The 23,284-nt window shown below is 43.6% G+C and overlaps 1 protein-coding gene across 1 annotated transcript; it reads right to left on the minus strand.

Moving 5' to 3' along the window:
• On the minus strand, positions 1 to 22,731 carry LOC135197243 (uncharacterized). Its single transcript, XM_064224338.1, has 4 exons — positions 22,632 to 22,731; positions 21,814 to 22,086; positions 1,071 to 1,191; positions 1 to 25 (listed from the first exon to the last, which is right to left on the minus strand). The coding sequence occupies exons 2-4, from the start codon at positions 22,028 to 22,030 to the stop codon at positions 1 to 3; spliced, it is 363 nt and encodes a 120-aa protein (XP_064080408.1). The 5' UTR covers positions 22,031 to 22,086; positions 22,632 to 22,731.
• Positions 22,732 to 23,284: the final 553 nt, after the last annotated feature.

Here is a 23,284-nt window from a genome sequence, read left to right on the forward strand (position 1 = left end):
TTACAAATAAACAGAAATAAAGTACCTGATTTAGAACAATGAAATTATTTTAGCAAATGTATTATATTCCTTCTGGGACTGTTATAAATTTGTAAGGTTAATCATTTCTTTGGAAATGGATCACACATACATCACCATAAACGAGATATTTCCACCTAGCATCTTGTACACATATCAAAATAAAATGACCTTAAGAACTGCTTAGGTTTAAACAAAATTAAAAGGTTATATATTGAAAACTCTTGAATAAACACCCATCTCAGTCTCACAAAATTAGTTTTCTTATGTTAAAGATGACAGAGTGGTTAGACCTGTTTTTCCAACCTTTGTTTCTCACCACTTAAAAATGAGAAATCATGAGGTAGGTTACCAAAGATCTGAGTGATCTGCATGAATTTATACTTTCACCATTTGGTTAGAAATTAAATCACAAATATGTTTTCTGTCCACAGGTTACAATTCTTTATTCACAAAAATTAAAAACCTCTAAAAATGATATTTTTTTAATAAAGTAGTTTTATATATACTTACCTAGTAATTACAAGCTATTGTTTTTCAAACCACGGCAGCCTAAAAACTAAAAATTCACAATAACTATTCAATTACTTAGTGTAGGTGACTAGACCCCAACCACTTTCGAGGTAAACAGCAGAGCGACATGGCAGAGAGCTGAATCGTTTGTGACCAGATGTCCATGTTTATTTCTTGCCAATTTTAAAAGAAAAGTAATGAGGAAAGTTTCACATTATCTGGGTGGATTTGCACTTGCATCATTTGTTAGGAATTAATTAAGATTATATGTTTTCTATTAGTTTTGTGATGGACATTTTTCCTTGATACCAAAACACTGCTGTCACAACCATGCAGTCATAATCTAAAAAAAGTTCTTTTACATCTCAGCCTCCAACTGCTCTGACAAAAAATCTTCTATATTTTGGGTTTTCTCAAACAAATCTGATTTCTATGACTATTTTCTCCTCTCCCAAACCCACCCCACCAACATCAAACTAGAGCATATACATAATTAGGTATCTATGATGTACTATTGCACAAAAAATATATACACTAACCTCTTAGTGATACTCTGGGCATCATACACCAAAGTAAATTCTCTTTTTGTCATAACCAGCAACATTCCATCATGAACTTCAACACTCCTCAGTTTACCATAAGAATGCTTATGGGGGTGGGCTGAAAAAATAAATTAACATATTTCATTAACATTATTATGTAGTATTAGGTTTTCAAAGTTGACTGCAAGTTTCATGTGTGGTCAGTCAGTGTGTACAGTACCCATACACAACAAACATGAATTCTTTAAAACCAAAATGATTTCTCTGTGTGAAAAAAACCAACCCTCACTTAAAACTGCCAAATACATAAATGGCCTTTATGAATACTTTTTGACTATTAAAAGATGACTCTTTCCTCGCTGGGTAGCACACCCATAGGCCTCGAACTTTCAGTTTCATGTAAGACAGAACCTAACTTCTGTGTACACTAGGTATGGCTGCAAGAGAAGTTGGGTTGGGAAGCATGACATCATATATATGATGGGTTTGTAAAAATGATATTGTTATTGTACAATAAAGTTTCATACATACTTACCTGGCAGATATATACTTAGCTATAGACTCCGTCGTCCCCGACAGAAATTCAAATTTCGCGGCACACACTACAGGTAGGTCAGGTGATCCCGCCGCGCCTGCCGCTGGGTGGCAGGAATAGGAACTATTACCGTTTTAAGCCAGATTTTTCTCTTCCACCTGTCTCCTGAGGGGAGGTTGGGTGGGCCATACGATCGTATATATCTGTCAGGTAAGTATGTATGAAACTTTATTGTACAATAACAATATCATTTTCATACATTCAACTTCCCTGTCAGATATATACTTAGCTGATTGGCACCTTTGGCGGAGGGCAAGAGACAGCTAATTACTGACCTAATAGGTAAACAACATATGTTGTAGGTAATACAAGTTAATTAATAATACCTAGTTCCTACCTGTTTAGGCGGAAGATTTCTTAGCTTGTGCTGAGAAGTCTGCTTCGCCTCAAAAGCTTCAGCGAGGTGTGCCCTATGGCTGAGAACTCTTGAAAAGGACTGTCAATGGGTCTTATCCACTTACTCAACAGAACCTAATGGCAATTTGTCACTGGAGTCTTATTCACTTACATGACAATATACCTATGCCTCTTGGCATATAAAGGAGTAAAATACTGATCCCGATCACCCGATCCTAACCGTGGATTAGTAAATATGATTGAAAGGCGTTATCCCCAAACACCTTTCAAACAACCTAAAAAACTCAACTCCAATAATTTTTAAATCACAATATAAAATATAAGGACAAAAATTACTATTAAGGATCAGTCTCTCCTTTCCCCAGCACTGTATCCGCTGATACATAAGGTCCTAGAGAGAAGCATTTCTCATATGTCACTCTCACATCTTTCAAGTAATGTGAGGCGAACACTGAGTTACATCTCCAATACGTGGCCGCTAAGATGTTCTTCATTGACATGTTCTTGTTGAACGACAATGATGCAGTGACTGCACGTACTTCGTGTGCTTTTACCCTTAAGGTCTTATATGCCTCACTATCACAGCTCATGTGGGCTTCAGTTATGATGTTCCTAACAAAAAATGCTAAGGCATTCTTTGACATAGCTCTTCTAGGGTCTTTAACTGCACACCATAAACTCTGATTGCAACCCTGCAACTGCTTCTTCTTCTGCAGGTAAAACTTCAAAGTTCCACAGGACATAAAGTTCTTTCCATTTCATTCCCAACTAATTGAGAAAGGCCTTTTACTTCAAAAGTCCTAGGCCAAGGTCTCGAGGGGTTTTCATTTTTTGCTAGAAATAAAGGTTTAAAGGACAATACAGCTGAATCCTTCTTAAAACCCACTCTAGAGTCAAGCGCTTGCAGCTCACTCACTCTTTTCGCAGTGGCGAGAGCTATTAAGAAAATGCATTTTCTAGTCAAGTCCCGGAAAGTAGCTTTATCGGGAGGTTCAAATCTCTCCGACATAAGGTATTTGAGAACCACATCCAGATTCCAACTAGGGGTGAGAGAAGTTCTTAATTTTTTAGTTTCAAATGATCTAATTAAATCATGCAGATCTTTGTTATTCTCTATGTTCAGGCCCCTATTCCTGAACACAGCTGATAACATGCTCTTATAACCTTTAATGGTTGACACTGCCAGATGAGATTCTTCTCGTAAAAACGAAAGAAAATCAGCAATTTCGGTCAAAGAGGTTATCGGAGGAGGACAGCTTCTTCGCCTTACACATCTACGGAAAAACTTCCCACTTCGATTGGTATATCCGAATGGTTGAGGACCTTCTTGCTCCAGCAATTGCTTTTGCCGCTTTGCGAGAAAAGCCTCTCGCTCTGACCAGTCTTTCGATAGTCGAAAGGCAGTCAGAGCGAGAGCGTGGATATTTCTGTGATACCTCTCGAAGTGGGGTTGTTTGAGCAGATCTGTCCTTTCGGGAAGAGATCTGGGGAAGTCCACTATCCATTCCTGTACCTCTGTGAACCATTCTCTTGCAGGCCAATAAGGAGCGATCAATGTCATCCTTCATTCCCCTCCGAGGACACGAACTTTCTCATTACTTCCCCCAGCATCTTGAATGGGGGGGAAACACATAAGCGTCTATGCCCTTCCAATCCATGAGCATGGCATCTATGGATAGGGCTCTGGGATCGTCCCCCAACGAGCAAAAGTTCTCCATCCTCCTGGATAGGAATGTTGCAAACAGGTCCACTTGAGGCTTCCCCCAAAGAGACCATAGTTGCTAGCAGACTTGTGAATGAAGGGTCCACTCTGTTGGAAGGACCTGGTTTTTCCTGCTCAATCTGTCTGCTCTTATATTTCTTCCCTCCTTGAACAAACCTCGTCAGGAGTCGAATCCCTCTTTCTTCTGCCCATATCAACAGATCCCTTTGCTAGTTGGTGGGGAGAAAGATGTGTGTCCCCCCTTGTTTTCTTATATAAGCCAGAGCCGTGGTGTTTGTCCGAGTTGACTTGGACCACCACGCCTCTGACTTCGTTCTCGAAAAAACTGCAGTGCTAAGTGCACTGCTAAGAGTCCTTTGCATTTATGTGCCAGGCCTTCTGTTCTTTTTGTCCAACTGCCTGACACTTCCTTCGTCCCTAGTGTTGTTGCTCCCCACCCCGTGTCCGAAGCGTCTGAGAATAACACTAGGTGAGGGTTCTGAAGGGCCAAGGACACTCCTTCGTTTCTTCTCAGTGGTTCTAACCACCATCGTAAGTGGTTTTTGATACTCTCTCCTATAGGAAAGGTATCCAAAAGATCTCCTTTTCTTCTATTCCAACTCCCTTCTGAGATGGAACTGCAAGGGTCTCAGATTCAGTCTCCCTAGAGAGATGAACTGCTCCAGCGAGGAAAGAGTGCCCAGAAGACTGAGCCATTCCCTCGCTGAGCTTCGTTCTTTCTCTAGGAAGACGAGATTTTTCCAACCCTTTCGAGATTCTTTCCTGGGATGGAATACGCTCGAAAAACCCCGAGAATCCATCCGAATCCCCAGATAGACGATAGTCTGACTGGGGATTGTGTGAGACTTCTCGAGGTTTACGAGCAATCCGAGAGATCTGGTCAATTGAAGAGCTATCTCCAAGTCCTCCAAGCACTTTTGTCTTGTCTGCGCTCTTTATAAGCCAATCGTCTAGGTTAAAGAGATATCCTCACCCCCTTCAGATGTAGCCATCTTGCTACGTTCCTCATCAACGCTGTAAACACCTGAGAGCCGCGAGAGGCCGAAACACAAAGCCCTGAACTGATAAATCCTTCCCTGCAACCATGAATCGAAGATATTTCTTCGACGAATGATGCAGGGGGGGGGGACGTGAAAGTATGCATCTTGCAGGTCGAGGGAGACCATCCAATCTCCTGGACGGAGAGCAGAGAGAACCGAGTTGGATGTCTCCATGGAGAACTTTGTCTTCTCCACGAAGCGATTCAATGCACTCACGTCCAGGACAGGCCTCCACCCCCCCGAGGCTTTCGGCACCAAAAATAGGCGATTGTAAAAACCTCGGGAGTGCGGATCCTGTACTACCTCGATGGCCTCCTTCTCCAACATTTGCTGCACCAACCCAAGAAGGATCTCTCTCTTTACAGGGTCTTTGTATCTCGCTGACAGCTCCCTCGGAGTCGTCGTCAATGGAGGTCTGTCTTGAAGGGGATGAGGTATCCTTTCCTCAGCACTTGCAGGGACCAAGAATCTGCTTTCATTGAAGCCCATGCTTCCAAGAATCCCAGAAGTCTGGCCCCTACTGGTGATTGGAGGACTGGAATCTCATTTGCGTTCTTCTTTGGAACTCTAATGGAAGATCTTCCTCGTTTCTCTCCTCCTCTCTTCCTTGGGGCTCGGCTAAAAGCTCTACCTCGAAAGGGCTGTTGGGCAGGTCTTGGCTCCCTCTTCGAGACAGAAGCAGCTGGCCTAGGCTTCTAGCAAGAATGTACCAGCAAATCCTGTGTTGCCTTCTCAGTAAGCGTATGGGAAAGAAATTTCCTTTACCAACTGAGAAGGAAACAGCTGTTTAGACAGAGGGGCATATAAAAGAGAAGCCCTCTGTACTGGAGAGACTGCTTTGGTAAGAAATAACCAAAGACAGCCCTCTTCTTTAATACCTGTCCCGAACAAGGATGCCACTTCAGCCGATCCGTCCTGCACTGCCTTGTCCATGCATGCCAAAACACTATGCAAGACTTCTGGTTCCAAAAACTGAGGGTCTTGAGTCTTGTTGGCCAAAGCCCCAAGGGACCAATCTAGGAAGTTAAAAACTTCCAAGACATGGAATATTCCCTTGAGGAGATGGTCCATTTCAGACATTGTCCAGCTTGTTTTGGCCGATGGAAGTGCATGCCTCCTTGCCGAATCCACCAAGGTCGAGAAGTCCGCTTCAGCAGATGAGGGAAGAGAAAGTCCCATAGATTCTCCTGTGCTATACCAAATCCTCTCTTCCCTGAATAGCCTGGAAGGGGGACAGGTAAACACAGTCTTCCCCGCCTCCTCCTTGGTTTTAAGCCAATTTCCGACCGACTGCAAAGCCCTCTTCATTGAAATGGTCGGTTGCATCTTCAAGAAAGAGGAAGACTTCGCAGCCTTCGTACTCGAAAATAAAGACCGAGGAGAAGAAGGGGCAGCAGGACTCCGAGACTCTCCAAATTCTTTTTAACAAGAGGGCTGCTAATATCTTATAATCAGAAAGACCTGCCCCCTTGTTTTCTTCAGAGTCCGAAACATCCTCCAATTCGGTTGAGTTTTATTTGGTAGAAGTGTGAACGAGGGGCCCCGGAGGAATCCTCTCTCGGGAATGCCACAGGGCTTGCAGCAACACCGGCTGCAACCTGACAAGGGCTACGGTCGCTTGTGTGACATCTTGAGTCCCTGCCAGGAGAAGGCCGATGTTGTTCTTTTACCCTAAGGCCCTCCTGACAAGTACGACGGTCGCCTGTGCGACAACTTTCGTCCCTACCAGGAGAAGTCCTTAAATGTCGTTCCCTTTTTTCATGATCAACTCCTTCCCGACAGGGGCTACGATCACCTGTGCGACACCTAGAGACCCTGTCAGGGGAAAATTGATCTTGAGAAAAATCCCAAAGAGGAGCCTCCAAGTCCGCTTCAAACTCCGATAACTCATCCAAATTGTATTCTGGATTGTACAAATCCTTGCGCCTGCTTTCAGGCGCCCTAGACGCTTTACGTCTTGTTTCAGCCGCTTCAGGCTATCTGCATATCCTCTAACATCTTCGTAGCTACGTCTCTCTTTCCAATTTCCGATGCAGGAGAAGAAGCTTCTGAATATACATTCTTCTTCCTCTTTTCCGGAGGATATTCTTCCGGAAATTCTTCAGGGCTTGAGTCAAATGAAGGAGACTTCTAAGATCTCTTCGAAGGTCTCGACAATCTATCTGAACTCCATCCTTTTTTAGATGAGGAATCAGACGAAGAAAACACTGTTTCAGGACGTCTTTCCAACGACTATCCTTGGCAGCCCGGGACGTAACTACAGGATCTGCCGAGGGGACGCCTGACTGGTGGGGATTCTCTGAAACCTCCCTGCGGCTTTCGACATTTCTTCTCCACTGTCTTGGGAGCTTGAAAGAGGTCTAGGCCTGGGAGCAAGACAGAGCCGATCAGACGCACCCTCCACTTCACTGAACACTTTCACTGCACTTACCTTCCAGTTCTTTAATTTTTTGTTCCATATGCTTAAGCGAAGCTTTCAGACTCGCAATTTCAGATGTTGAGCTTGCCGAGTCCGATAATCGGGAAGGTAAAGCTGTATGGGAGGAAACAATAGGGTTATCAATAGGCAATAGTCCGCTAACTGGCTCGTTAGAGACCGACCTACTTACACTCTTGGAAGAGGCTTTTCTAGCCCTATCTCTTCCAACTTTCTTAGGTAGGAATTAAGCAACTTCCATTCCTCCTCATTCAAATTCTTGCACTCATCACATGTATTCAATTGAGAGCACACATTCCCTCTAAACAATTTTTACAAGTGGTGTGGGAGGATCCACCGAAGCTTTCGGCAGTCTCACAAAACAATTCTCATTCACACACTCTGAACGAAATCGACACGTCAGACATTATGAGAAATTCCAAAGCCAAATCCAAAAAACAGTCCACAATAGCGTATGCCAAAACCAAAGATCCAATACGTCACCAAATAGCAGTCCAAAAGATCAACGGCGTAATGAAATTCGAAATTCAAGTCAGGAGGAACTAGCAACGATGTTACTAGTACCGCAACAGAGAAAAATCTGGCTTAAAACGGTAATAGTTCCTATTCCTGCCACCCAGCGGCAGGCGGCGGGATCACCTGACCTACCTGTAGTGTGTGCCGCGAAATTTGAATTTCTGTCGGGGACGACGGAGTCTATAGCTAAGTATATATCTGACAGGGAAGTTGAATGTATGAAACAAAAATATACATGCCTCTAAAAATCATATTTTTTCATTACAAAAAACCCATCAATTACAATTGCCTGAACTGCAATTCAGGAGGGAGACTTGAGCTTCTGCAAACTCTGAATCGGCTGCTTGGAATAAAGGGTCAAACTGAAGTCAGCAAAGAACCCAATACTCTGAAGGACAATGAGTCATATCTGTATGGGTCAAAACCCTGATCCTGATGTACAATAAGTAGAGAATGTGCTCACCAGCCACAACAGTTGCTACATCCAAACAGTTTCTAACTTAAAGGCTGAAGAACATAAAACTAAAGATCATGACCAAAGAAAGCAATGAGGGCCTACTAATCTAACATGAGGAAACTGTTTGAAGTAGCATGTTCAGAGGACCAGCAAAGGCTGAGTCTGGGTCAAAAGCAAGCTGTAACCCTTGGGTGCTTCTCCCAAATGCCCGGATCCTTAAGTCAGACTGATGTTTCTGTACATCACTCTAATGGTAAGCCACCAGACTCTCACTAAGTAAGAAGGGGAAGAAAATGTAGGAACATTAAACTGCACAATACGTAATCTGACCTCTTACCATCCTGCAGTGACATTCTAGGAAGAAAAAGAATTGAATACGTCATTTAGTTCTAGAAACAGCCTGTTGAAAGGATAGACTGTACCTGTTACTTCATTCAACTCTCCTCTCCCTCTAAAAGGATCTTAAAATTGCTGGACGCAAAGATCATCTCAAGCTGAATTTTGTACCAATGGGGACAACAACCTGACAGGTAAGAATGGGACCCCTGACTGATCTGGTGTCCACTTGAGTCACATTTACTTGAAAAAAAAAAAAAAACTGAGGTAAGCAGCAGACAGACTGGGTGATTTTTTTTCCAAAATGAGGGGTATGCAGTCCATAGCAATTTGAACCAAAATTATATTTTTATAATAAAATTAGATCTTGTATACTCAACGGCAGCCTAAATTCAAATTTCGCGGGTAGCGCTTCAATGGCTCAGTGTAGGTATACAGTGCCAGGCCCCTACGGCAATACTAGGAATGACTTAGCTAATCACATCATTCTGTTTTATGCATAATGTCCATCAGAGGGGAGGTGGGAGGGCTCTGATCATATAACTAGTGGGTAAGTAAATACAAAATCTAACTTTATTATACAAATGACAAATTTTTTATCAATTTGTATTTTCATAACTAACAAACCTGAGGTCTTAACATTACGGTAAATAACCTAGTGTCAGCTGGAAACTAGTAGTTAAAAAATTGTGTACACAAGGAACTATTGGCATCGGTGCTTGGTTACAAGTCCTGTGGAGCCACCCACATAACCCTCTTCAACTCGTGACTCTGTTAGTTATTTTCTTACTGCCTTTAAGAGAGGACGTACTTTGCTTCCATCCTTTTAAAGCAGGTTTAGTTTGCCCCCTCTTGTTTTGAATCTGTTGCGTGTGGAATTTCCGGGCGCTATTGTGAACATGGAGCCTTCTCATGCTTCAAGATTTCAAGGAGATCACAAGAAGAAGATAACATTTTTGTACAGGCAGTCCCCGGGTTACGGACAGGGGTTCGTTTTCTGAGACGCGTCGTAAGACGAAAAATCGTCGTAAGCCGAAACATCATCAAAAAGCTTAAGAAAACCTTACTTTTAATGCTTTGGTTGCATTGAAAACTATGTAAACTGCATTCTTATGGCATTTTTCATCAAAAAAACAGACCCTCGTAACCCAGGGACTGCCTGTATATGTGACTTACCCAGTAACTATATTGCTGATTCCACATTGAATGGAGGTGGGATCATGAACATATTCTACTTCAAAACATTAAATTATGTAATGAATTTGAAATAGAAAAGTTGCTAGCATTGGAAAAACAATGCTTATCGTTCCTATCAATCAAGAGAGCTACGCAGATGAATACTGCCTCTGGTTGGTGCTCATCTTAACTCGTAGTGGCGTGGCAGTAAAGCCAAGGGTCGCCTCCTACTTAAGGGGAATTTAGCAGTGAGGGAAAGGTCCCTATGGCTAGCAAAGTATGATAGGTGCCCACACTTGCCCAGGGTGCAGCACCAAATTAAAACAACCAGAAAACACTGACACCTACACTGAAAAACCATCATGACCCATCCACTGAGAGTGGTGGGTGCTCCAGGTGCACTGTACCCCTTGGCTTCTCCAAAACTCAGCACCTTACTGAAAAGGTGAAGAGATAATAGGAGAACATCTTATGCTTCCTTCCGCGATGTCATGCCAGTACTAACAATGGGTCTCGAGGTTTTGAAAAAACAAATTTTTTAACTTACATAAAAAAGAAAACAAATATGATAAGCAAAGATCGTTTATGCCTCAAGTAAATCGATAGCAGAATGGGCTTAAAGCGCAACAAATGACTGAAAACTAAGGAGGAAGAGGCTGTTCTTATGTCCTGAGCTTTGGTCCCAACAGACACTCCACAACGCTGTGTGTGTCTCAAACATGAAGCCCATATAAAATGGAAGACCATACGTTTAGACAAAGGAAGAGACGAGTTCTTACTTTAATTTCCTAGGGTATGGATAGTCCTCTGATTCCTGTTGCAATGAAGGCTGCAAGTCTTTAGTCGTGTAAACAAACAGGAATGTACTGCTTGATGAACGTTCTTGTCACTGCAAAGGTTGGTTCAGGAGTAGCTCTTCTGTTTACCCTGGAAGCAGAGCTATCAGGGCAGGCGAAGTCTTCTAATGTTCACTCCAAATTGTGGTTAACAACTATTAATTGAATGCTTTTACAAATTAAGAGAAAATATAAGACTAAAAACTGCTGTATTTGTCTGATCAATCATTCTGAATCATCGCAGTGGTCTATGCGTTCATTGCGACGAAGTTGAAGATCAAGATTTCTGTTGTACCGTGGGGTAAACAGTTGTTGTTTGAGATGACACTGGCCTTATGCCACAGGGTAAACAGAAAGACAATGCAGAATCTAATGAGACATAACTCTGTCTGATGATTCTTGCAATGGTAATTGAGGAGCCCAAAACAGGAACCATAAGCAAGAATCTAAAGCCAACCAGAGACATACGTCTGTAATGCTTGGGCAGAGATACGAGTTAGGTATTGAGTCAACAGAGAAAAAACAAACTAGGATGAACAAGCTCTCAGTGAGCAGCCAGGCACTCAATTCGACTCCGTGGGCTGAGTTGCCCGGTAGTACATTTCCTCTTGGCATGCGTTCGTCTTATATAGCTATCGAGTGCACAACAGATACACTTGAGCAACTGCAAGTTAATCGATACACGAGGGACAGCAATCCTCGTTTAGTGATAATACCAAACCTGTGGTCACAGGTTCGATTCCCGGCCATTCCACTGAGAAGTGAGAGATGTGTATTTCTGGTGATAGAAGTTCAATCTCGACGTGGTTCGGAAGTCATGTGAAGCCGTTGGTCCCGTGCTGCACCACTGGTTCATGCAATGTAAAAACACCATACAAACAAACAAACAATACCAAACCGTGTGTTGTTGCCTAACAAAAACCACTAGATGTCTCAAGAGTCCCAACCAGAAACTTTTGGGGGCCACAAAAGGCTGTCCTAGGTTTCAGGTTATTACGAGCAACTCTGGTTACAATAAGGTACTATTTGTCTCAGTCACACACTAGGACTAACTTACCGGTGTGCTTCTATCACTCACACTGTGAAACTGATAACAGAAGCTTGCCGCAAGAATATACAGGCAGTCCCCGGGTTACGATGGGGGTTCCGTTCTTGAGACGCATTGTAACCCGAAAATTGTCGTAAGCCGGAACATCATAAAAAATCCTAAGAAAACCTTACTTTTAATCCTTTGGGTGCATTCAAAACTATGTAAACTGCATTCTTATTGCATTTTGCATAAAAAAAATCCTTCAAATATTGATTATTTTGCATTTTTGGTGTCATATTTCTTCTGCCAGATCAGCTTTGTAGGCGTCGTAACCCTGGAAATAATTTCTGATGAATATATAATTGAAAAGCGCCTTAACCTCGTAACGTCGTAAGCCGAACCCATCATAACCCGGGGACTACCTGTACAAGTATAATCATAGGCTATTGGTGATAGAACGCCCACCTAATTCTTCTTCGCCCTTTGAAAGGAGGGAAAAAGAATGACCTGGAGGACCAGATATCCTTTATTCTTCTGATGAAGAGAGTGAATGTGATGCTATCCCGAAGGATGGTTTCTACAGCGATAAACAGGACACCGAAGACGACTAGTCCAATGCTGAACTGGTTGTTCCCACCCACAAACAAATGAACGTACCTCCGGTGATTTCCTAAGATAGAACCAGGAACACAGGCACTCAAATCCAAACTCTGGGGAGTACACTCTGTAGAGTTCTTATCATTTCCTCATCCACCACGGTGTAACCCAGGAAGTAGGTGGAAAATAAGAGAGGATTGACCGTTCTAGCCAACTCTTCTCAGAACTAGCAGGAGGAGGCAATAACGTGCGTGGTCATCAACTTGCAGGGTGATAGCAAAGTACGGACTTAGGAAAAACGTATTCGCCTCAGCAAAAAACACTTCCAGAAGGGAGAGTAAGGGCTCTCACGGACCAACCAGAGCCTTCTCTATCTACAACAGGTTAGATCGTGGGAACACAATAGTTGGGTGGAGTTGAATGCGCCAAAAGATGGCTAGAACTTGCCACGTCTCACCACGCATCTGTCTTCTCCGCAATTGAAAACCTCACGAAGAAGTTTATACGGAGTTTACTGCACAACTTAAGTAATGTCCTAATCAAGTGGTAGGACAGGAGCAAACAAAAGATACTGTAGTGTCGATGAAGATGAACGAGGAGACTGTCATCGGGCATCCAACAGCTAGTGCCAAACTACCAGCTCCTCAGACACTAGAGAGATCCGAGCACCCAAACCTGGCATCCATCCAAAACGCCAAAGCAGGATCAGAGCTCTCAGCCACTTCCTCTTCAAGGGACAAGTTGGTACTTCCACCTTTAAGAGTGTATATGAGAAGGCAAGCAAGTCCACACACCTGGTGCGAAAGCCTGGGAGAGGATTGGCTATCGAAAGCAAGAGGTCGCTTACTAGGTGAAGTGAAACGCCTTAGGCGCTATACTATTTCCAAACCTTCTAGTCCGTTTTAGGGTGTTTCCTCCCATGCTGCCAATTGTACTCGTTGGGAAGTGACTCCTTTTATTCCTTCTAATCTGTGCATTAGGAGCAATAGTAATCTTGGTTTGATCTACTCTCCAATATCAATGGTAAATCCCCTTAGGGTAATTGGACTTAAAGATACGACAAGATCAAAAGAAAGAGTGCAAACTATCATCATAACTTGTAACAAGACATTTGTATAATTTCATTTGCAATAATTGACAATAGAAAGAAGTATAATACATGACTGCGACTCCAGCCAATGTAATTTTCCTCATGACGCGCTGTCCAGAGCTTTGTTGTTTCCGAGGAAACTTAAGTTAAACCCTCTTTTTGATCTTTCTTAAGATAATTGCTACCTACTTTTACATTCACCATTAGGATCTCTCTCTCTCTCTCTCTCTCTCTCTCTCTCTCTCTCTCTCTCTCCTCTCTCTCTCTCATATATACAGGCAGTCCCCGGGTTATGACGGGGGTTCCGTTCTTGAGACGTGTTGTAACCCGAAAATCGTCATAAGCCGGAACATCAAAAATCCTAAGAAAAATGATATTGTTATTTTACAATAAAGTTTTGTACATACTTACCTGCAGACATATACTTAGCTTACGTCTCGACGTCACGACAGAATTCAAAACTCGCAGCAAACGAGACAGGTAGGTCAGGTGATCTACCTTACCCGCCGCTGGGAAGCAGGTGTAAGAACCAACATACCTTTCTTGCCAGATTTTTTGTTTTTCTCTCTTATACCTGTCTCCTGAGGGGAGGCTGGCGGGCCATCAATCGTATATGTCTGCCAGGTAAGTATGTACAAAACTTTATTGTAAAATAACAAATATCATTTTTGTACATGAACTTTCCTGTCAGAAAATATACTTAGCTGATTGACACCCTTGGTGGAGGGTACAAGACAGAAAATAACAAAGAAAAGGTTAACAACACCTGTTGTAGGATAAAAATAACCTTGGTTCTTACCTGTTTAGGCTGAAGACTTCATAGATACTGTCTATTAGTCTGCATAGCCATACAAGAGACTTACAGCGAGGGCGTGACCTACAGCTGAAAAATACTCTTTGGTCTACTAACGGGACTTGATATCCGCTTACTTAGTAGAATCCAAGTCGGATCATGTCAATGGGGGTTCGCCCTCTTCTATGACAGAACCTGTCCACTACCAACGCAGGGAGCTTCAAACCAAATCCGATCACCTAACCAAACTAAAGTTATTAGTATTACGAAACGAAAAAAAGATGCCTACCTGCATCATTTTTCATACAACCATATGAACTCAATTACCAAAAAACAAGGGAAAAAACTATAAGGATTTTAATTTCCAAGCTCCCTGCCCCAGCCCACCGAATCCGCTGATACGTAACGGGCCTAATGCGAAAGCACATCGTCATACGTCAATACTGGACGTCTTTTTAGGTAGTGTTGGCGAATACTGAATTACATCTCCAGAATGTAGTTTTCATCAGATTCTGAAGAGACATATTCTTATTAAAGGCCAAGGAAGTGGCAATGGCTCTCACTTCATGAGCCTTGACTTTTAGGAGCTTGAAATGTTCTTCATTAACAAGATCTATGTGCTTCTTTCACAAGACTTCTAATGAAGAAAGACAGCGCATTTTTCGACAATGGTCTGCTGGGGTCCTTTACAGCAGCACCATAGTCTGTCCTCAATGCCCTTAAGGGTTTTCTTCTTCTGAAGGTAGTAAATCTTAAACTCCTAACAGGGCAAAGAGTTCTTTCGGGTTCTTCCCCTACTAGGGCAGATAATCCACGAACCTCAAAGCTCCTTGGCCAAGGATTTGAGGGGTTCTCATTCTTTGCTAAAAACGAAGGAAGGAAGGAACAAACCACGGAATCTCCTTTGAACCTACCCTTCCTTCTAGGGCATGAATCTCACTAACCCTTTTAGCGGATGCTAGAGCCATGAGGAAATAGAGCTTTCCTCGTAAGATCTTTGAAGGAGGCTAAATGTGGTGGCTCAAACCTAGAGGACCTCAGGAAACGAAGAACCACGTCCAGATTCCAACTTGGAACTATGTTCGAAGTTTTCTTGGAAGTTTCGAAAGATCTTAATAGATCATGCAGATCTTTGTCATTCGAAAGATCTAAGTCCTATGTCTGAACACTGCAGCCAGCATGCTCCGGTATCCTTTGATAGTAGATACTGCCAAACCGCATTTTTTCTCTGAGGAAAACTAAGAAATCTGCTATCTGAGTCACAGAGGTACTGGAAGAGGAAAACTTCTGGTTCCTGCACCACCGGCGAAAGACGTCCCACTTCGACTGGTAGACTTTAAGGGTCGAAGGTCTCTTCTAGCTGAGGCGATAGCCTTAGCAGCTTTTGTCGAAAACCCCTTCGCTCTGACAAGACTTTTGACAGTCGAAAGCCAGTCAGTGGAGAGCGGGGAGGTTTCTGTGATAACCTGTCAAAGTGGGGTTGTCTGAGCAAATCTTTGCTTTGTGGAATTGCTCTTGGAAAGTACGCCAACCATTTCCAGTACCTCTGTGAACCAATCTTGGGCGGGCCAGAACGGAGCTACTAGCGTCATTCTTGCCATCTCCGAGATAGCAAATTTCTTGAGGGTTTGTCCCAGTACTTTGAAGGGGGGAAAGGCGTAGACATCTAGACCTGTCCAATCTAGGAGAAACGCATCCACTGATACTGCTCCTGGGTCTGAGATCGGGGAGCAGTAAAGTTCGATCCTTGCGTTCCTTGCTGTTGCAAAGAGGTCGATGTGAGGCCTGCCCCATCTTCTCCACAGGTCTTGGCATACCTCTGAGTGGAGGGTCCACTCGGAAGGCAGGGGAGCTGATTCTTCCTGCTCAGGAGATCGGCCCTGACGTTCCTTTCTCCCTGTACGAATCTGGTGAGAGACTGATCTTCCTTGTTTGAGACCACAGCAGAAAGAATCTTTGCTGCTTCGTACAGGGAGAAGGAGTGTGTCCCCCCCCTCCCCCGGTTTTTTGATGTACGCCAAGGCTGTTGTGTTGTCCGAATTTATCTGAACCACTGCATTTTGGACGTGGGGCTCGAAGGCTTTCAATGCCATCCAGACTGCCATCAACTCTTTCTTGTTGATGTGCCAGGACCCCTGATCCCCCTTCCAGGTGCCTGACACTTCTCTTGTCCCGAGCGTCGCTCCCCAACCTGCTTCCAGACGCGTCGGAAAACAACATGGTGGTGGGGTTCGGCATGTAAAGAGACATTCCTTCCACAAAACGAAGTGGGTTGTTCCACCACCGAAGGTCCCTCTTGATTCCCCTTGAGATCTTGAAGGAGAACTCCAGATCTAGGGAGAGACGCCTCCAGTTCTGGTATAGGAAGAACTGTAGAGGCCTGAGATGCAACCTTCCTAGAGAAACGAATTGCTCCAACGAGGAGAGTGTCCCCAGCAGACTCATCCACTCCCTCGCTGTGCATGCATCTTTCTCTAGGAAGGTCGTTAGTTTCTCGTAGCAACGAGCTATCCTCTCTGGCGACGGAAAAGCCCAAAAAGCCAGAGAAGCTATCCGAATCCCCAGATAGATCCGCTCTGACTGGGGATTAATTGAGACTTCTGGAAGTTCACCAGAAGTCCCAGAGAACTTGCCAATGTAAGGGTCTTTTGAAGGTCCTCCAGACATCTTTCTTGAGACTCTGCTCTGATTAGCCAGTCGTCGAGATAAGAGACACCCTCACTCCCTCCAAATGTAGCCACTGCGCCACGTTTTTTCATTAAACCCCCCGTGAAACTTGGGGTGCAGTCGACAGGCCGAAGCACAAGGCCTTGAATTGGAAGATGTTTCCTCCCATCATGCATCGCAGATACTTCCGTGAAGAAGGATGGATCGGCACATGAAAGTAAGCGTCCTGAAGGTCTAGTGACACCATCCAGTCCCCTGGACGAAGAGCCGCTAACACTGAGGAAGTTGTCTCCATGGCGAACTTCCTCTTTTCCACAAAGACGTTCAGGGCGCTTACATCCAAAACCGGTCTCCAACCCTCCTGAGTTCTTCGGAACTAGGAATAGTCTGTTGTAAAAAACCCGCAGAGCGGGGATCTTTCACTAGTTCTATAGCCTCCTTCTCTAGCATGAGATCTACTGCTAGAGAAAGGGCTTGATTCATGATGGGGTCCTTGTACTTGGCCACCAACTCCCTCGGAGTTGTCGTCAATGGTGGTCTTGACGAGAAGGGAATGAGGTATCCTTGCTGACAATCGATAGGGACCAATTGTCTGCCCTTTGTGGGCCCAGAAACGTTGGCAAATTTCAGTAGTCTGGCACCACTGATGTCTGGAGTCCTTGATCGCTATTTCTTCCCTCTGACTGACCTAGAGAAGGTTTTACCTCTCTTTTAAAAGGTCTAGTTCCTCTGGTTGAAGAACCTCTGACAGCGGGTCCTCCTCGAAAGGGCTCCTGCCTCAGAGGAGTCTCTTTCTTGGCCTTGGGTTGGAAGACAGAGCGAGGTTTCCTGGCCGCCTGGGCTAACATGTCCTGAGTAGCCTTAGCTGAAAGGGCACTCGAGACATCCTGAATAATTTTCTTGGGGAAAAGAAGAGGAGAGAGTTGAGCATACATAAGAGAGGCCCTTTGTGCATGTGAAACTGCCTTAGTGAGAAACGAACAGTAGACTGACCGATTCTTAATAACTCCAGCTCCAAACAGTGAGGAGGACTTCCACTCGAGCCGTCTCTCACTGCTTTGTCCATGCAAGTGAGGACGCAGTTAAGATCTTCAGGAGACAGTGATTCCGGGGTCTGGGTCTTATTAGCCAGAACTCCTAAAGACCAATCAAGGAAGTTGAAAACTTCCAGGACTCGGAACATTCCCGATCAGTGGTGGTCAAGTTCGTTCATCCCCCCACGTAGGTCTTGGCTGAAACATGGAGGGCGGATCGACCGAGCAGAATCCACCAATGAAGAGAAGTCCGAGTCCCGAGACGAAGGGAGAGTCGAGGCCTAAAGGTTCGCCCGATTCGTACCAGAATCCTAATCTGCCAGTCAGTTTAGACAGAGGGAAAGAGAAAACAGTCTTCCCTTTCTCTTCCTTAGAAAGGAGCCATTCCCCAAAACCTCTAAGCGCCTTCTTCATGGAAACAGTAGGTTTCATCCTTACACAAGACGAAACCTTCGAAGTCTTCGAAGTGGAGAATAAAGAAAGAGGAGAAGGAGGAGCCATAGGAGGAAACAGAGGAGTCTTTTGGTCCTTCTTCTTCTGAGGGATCCTGTTCTTCCTGAGCTGAAGAACCCTCATGATCCTTAGAGGCGCGATTATCCTTATAAAAGTCTCTAGAGGAAGTAAGACGTTTACGTCTTGGAGACAAAGCTTCAGAAACTTGCCTACTTGCAAAATCCTTCTTGTCTGGAGGAGTGCGTTTTCCAGATTCTTGGAGCCTAACAGGAGTAAAGGCGGCTGTCAGGAGCAGAGCGCCTGTTTGAAGAAAAACTTCTATCAGGCTCTTGGCGCCTATCCAAAGGAGAGCGGCTACCAGGCGAACAGCGCCTGCCATACGAGAAGCGGCTACCAGGCTCTTGGCGCCTGAACCGAGGAGAGAGGATCTCTGGTCGACGCGCGCCTATCTACTAGGTGACGGCCGCCTATCATAGGGAAAGAAGCGCCTGCTAGGATCTCGGCGCCGCCCTGACTCGAGGAGAGTGAAAGTCAGGAGAAGAGCGCCTGCCAGGAGAAACGCGCCTAACAAGCTCTTGACGCCTGTCCAGCGAAGAGCGCCTGTCCGATTTAGGGCGCTTATCAACAGGAGAGTGGAGGCGAGACGAGGTGCGGCTATGAGGCGAGTAGCGCCTACTAGGCTCTTGTTGCCTATTAAGGGGAGAGATTCTGTCTCGAGAAGAGCGTCTGTAGGGCGAAGATCTCCTACGAGAAGCCTGCTCCTTGTCCGAAGGAGACACAAAGGAATCCTGTCTGTCAGGCGACTGACGCTTGGACGAAGCCGGGATTTCTTGTCCCACGAAGAAGAAAATTCCTCCACTGCGAGACTCCGAACGCCCAGAAGAGTGAGCCGCTTCCGTCGCATAGCGAGAGTCGGGAGAGGGGAGCCTGGACTTCTTTACAGGCAGCGAGACGTCCTTCCTACGACGAGAAGTCACGCAAAGAGAGTCAGCCAGAGCCGAAATCTGTGCCTGAAGACTAGCCAACACCCTTGCAGGAGATTTTCCAAAGTCTTGAACAGGTGACGAGGCTCGATCTCTGCTCAGGGAACGATACTCAAGAGATCTCTTCCGTTTCTTCGCTTCCACCTCAGGCTCTTCCGAAAAAACTTCAGGGCTGGAGGGAAGGGCACAGGGAGTGTTCCAGGCTCTCTTCGAAGGGCGCGAGGCTTCCGAAGAGCTCCATCCTCGTTTAGGAGAGGGCGAAGGCGAAGACGAGAAGCATTTGCGCAAGACTTCTCTCTTGGCGCGATCCAAGGTAGCCTGGGAACGAGCAACAGGCGCTACCGAGGGGACGCCTGACCGGTGGGGATGCTCCCTAGCCTTCCTGCGGCTTTCGACTTTCCTCCTCCACTGGGACTGGGAGTCTGGAAGAGGGTCAGGCCTGGAAGCATTAGGGAGCCGATCAGACGCACCCTCCACTGCACTGGGATCACTGCACAATTCACTATTAGAATCACTCTTACCTTCCAAATGTTTAATTTTCCTCTCCATGCTGCGAATGGTGGCTTTCATGGAAGCCACTTCCGAAGGCGCATCTTCGGCTTCGATGCAGGGAGCAGGAGCTGAAACTGACAAAGGAGCTACTTCTAAAATAGGATTATCTACATCCAACTCGCTAATACGAGATTTACTACTGCTCCTGGAAGAAGCTTTCCTAACTTTATCTTTTTCAAGCTTCCTCAAGTAGGAAGACAAAGACTTCCATTCATCTTCATTCAGCTTTTCACATTCGTTACAAGGGTTATTAAAGGTGCATTCATTCCCTCTACACTTCAAACATACTGTGTGAGGGTCTACCGCAGCTTTCGGTAGCCTCACCTTACACTCAGTCATACAACAAACTCTGAACATAGCAGTTTTCTTAGTATCAACATCAGACATCATGAATCCAAAGAAAAATCCAAAGAAAAGTCAAATAACGGTCCACAAATCGCGAATGCCAGGCCAAAAGATCAGGTACTTCACCAAAAGTCCGTAGAAACAATCCAGGGCAAAAACGAGCAAAGAATCCAACTGTCAAGAGGTACGACAACAGGTGTAGTCGACACGACGACAGAAAAAATCTGGCAAGAAAGGTATGTTGGTTCTTACACCCGCTTCCCAGCGGCGGGTAAGGTAGATCACCTGACCTACCTGTCGCGTTTGCCGCGAGTTTTGAATTCTGTCGTGACGTCAGAGATGTATGCTAAGTATATGTCTGACAGGAAAGTTCATGTACAAAACCTTACTTTTAATGCTTTGGGTGCATTCAAAACTATGTAAACTGCATTCTCATTGCATTTTGCATAAAAAACCTTCAAATATTGATTATTTTGCATTTTTGGTGTCACATTTCTTCTGCCAGATGAGTGTTGTAGGTGTCGTAACCCTGGAAATAATTTCTGATGAATATAATTGAAAACCGCCTTAACCTCGGAACGTCGTAACCGGGGACTGCTGTATAGAAAGACAGGGTGACAAGGAGATAGCCAGTCATCAGGTGATTCATTTGTCACCGATGCATTTTGTAACACATAGTTACATCATCAAGGCTAAAAGAGAAACAAACAAATTAAAAATATATGGAACATAACTTTGACTAAGAGTCTCAACAAATATACAAAAAAATACATAAAAGCAAAGCAATTTAAAAAACACCTACTAGACTAAAAAGTTGAAGACTGAATGATTCCGAAAACAGGGAGAAGCAGCGAAGAAAGCCGGCTGCTTCTCCCTCCTTTCCGAAGATTTTGGGATAAAAGAATGGATAACATTCTAGAATTACTTAAGGTAATCATCAGCCTTCGGCTTGACAACAGCCTATGTCGGGTAAACAATCACAAGCTTAAATGGATTGTTCTAAGGTAACTGTTACCGGCACAGTGTCTTGCTATTAGCTCATGGCCGATAAACAATTTCTAAAAACGAAAGTTTGGCCTAAAGGAATGACTAACATCAAGATTAGTTACTAAAGGCAATTCTTAACCGACGACTTACATTACGCCTTGTAAGTAAAAAGATATATGCAAAAGTATTTGATCTACTTAAATAGTGATCCATTCAAGAACTATTATAAGGCCATTATTATTACCAGAGACTGCAAGTATCTGGATAAAATAAATTGTTCTAATTCCTCGAAACCAAAAATAAACCAAAAGACATGACTCATCCTGCTCGAGGGCTGTGATTCGTTTCTGGTGGTTGTAACACTACCAAAATCCGGTGATATAACTGGAAAACAAGAACAAGCTGCTGTAAGCACCCGATGTTTCACTGAGTGAAGCAGAAAACAAAATGACGTGATTAGCTCAGTTGTTCCTAGCACTATTGCCGTACGAGGATGGCACTGTATACCTACACTGAGCCATCGAGCGCTAACCCATAAAATTTTAATTAATTAGACTGCCACTAAGTAAGAAACTCCAAGCGGTATAATTACTGGGTAAGTCACATATACAAAAATGTAGGCTATGTAACAAAATAGTGTCTGGTATCAACACACTTGTATCCCATGATGAGAATCTTTACTACCATGCATTAAAATATAAAGACATAGGATTAAAAACAGAAAATTATAACTAACCTGGAAAAACTGAGCCATCAATTCTAAATGATGAAATGAGACCAAATGGATGCATCTGAAAGACTTTAAAATGAAAAAAGTACTCTCGTTCATTTCCAGTGTCAAAGGTGAGTTTTGCAGACTTGATAATCAACAAATCTTGCATAAAACTAGAACTCATTGAAGCTGCCTTCATTTCTCCTAAGTAAGTGCTATCATACGTTTCACCTGTAAACATGTCTTGCCGTGTGAGGATGTTTCCTTTCCTTAGAGCCAAAATAGTAGGGCGATACTCTGGAATAAAAAAGGTATTGTAGTTCAACCTACCTAACAATTTTTCGCATTTTGCTTAAAAAATTATCATGATATTCAATCCTTATGACCTTCTAGGAAATGTGCTGTACTTTGCAACACAAATCATGAGTCACTGATGATATCTGGAAGAAATTATTTTGACTAATTTATATTTTATACTTGTGCTGGTGATACACAAGTAAGCATGACAAATAGGGTACGTGATGGGTAAATGAAGACAGAACAGAAATTCAAGGCTGAGAAATTTTACTATATCTCCTGTGGAACATAAGATGAAGGAATCAACAACAGTACATAAGACATGGAGCAACTGGAGTAACTGACTTCTTTTACCGAGTGACTTCTCAAATTTCCTAAATAGTACCTAGAGTGAATTAATCAACACAGCTTGCATCTAAGGCACTTAAAAATTCATGAGACTACAGTTTGCATACAGCATGTATGCAAATCAATCATTAAGCAATAATAATAAAAGAAGTTCTGAATTAAGGAGTTCTATACAAAAATTTGTTCACATGATTCACCTTTCCGAGGGTATTCTGAGCGATAAACAGGATCTGATATGTCGTACACTATGACTTCTTTTGGGCGAGGAACAAGATCTGTTGAAATACTGTCATGACACGTCCATCTCTACAAATCCGTTGCATGCTTACTTTCTTGTCTCACTAGTGGAGGAAGAAAAACAAAATGTAATATCATTGTAAACATATGAAACACACAATACTGTACTGTATTTTGAAAATTACAATGCACTTATAGTCAATTCCAGCTATTTATAGTTACAGAATAGCTTTTAAAAGTTTTTGTCATAGTATACTTAGCCATTATTAAAAGTTCCAGTCTGTTATTAGTATACAATAATTGTTTTGGTTGGGTGTTTCCCTATAAAAGCTGTGAAAGTCATAAAGAGGATGCCTAACACAAAATATTTGTAATACAGTGGGTCCCCCATATTTGCATTCTCTAGATTTGCAGACTCACGCATTTGCGGATTTCTCTCTGGAACATATCAGCCCATTATTCGCGGGAAATTTGCCTATTCGCGGCATTTTCCTATAAAAAATATCCAAAAATCTTGGTTTTTTTTAAATCAATTTCACCTTAAAATGCACTTTTTGTGATAAAACTATTAAAAAAAGGTATAATATTTTTACTAGGTTTTTCTTGAGTTTTA

This window comes from Macrobrachium nipponense, chromosome 23 (genome assembly GCF_015104395.2).
Source record: "Macrobrachium nipponense isolate FS-2020 chromosome 23, ASM1510439v2, whole genome shotgun sequence".
NCBI lineage: Eukaryota > Metazoa > Arthropoda > Malacostraca > Decapoda > Palaemonidae > Macrobrachium > Macrobrachium nipponense.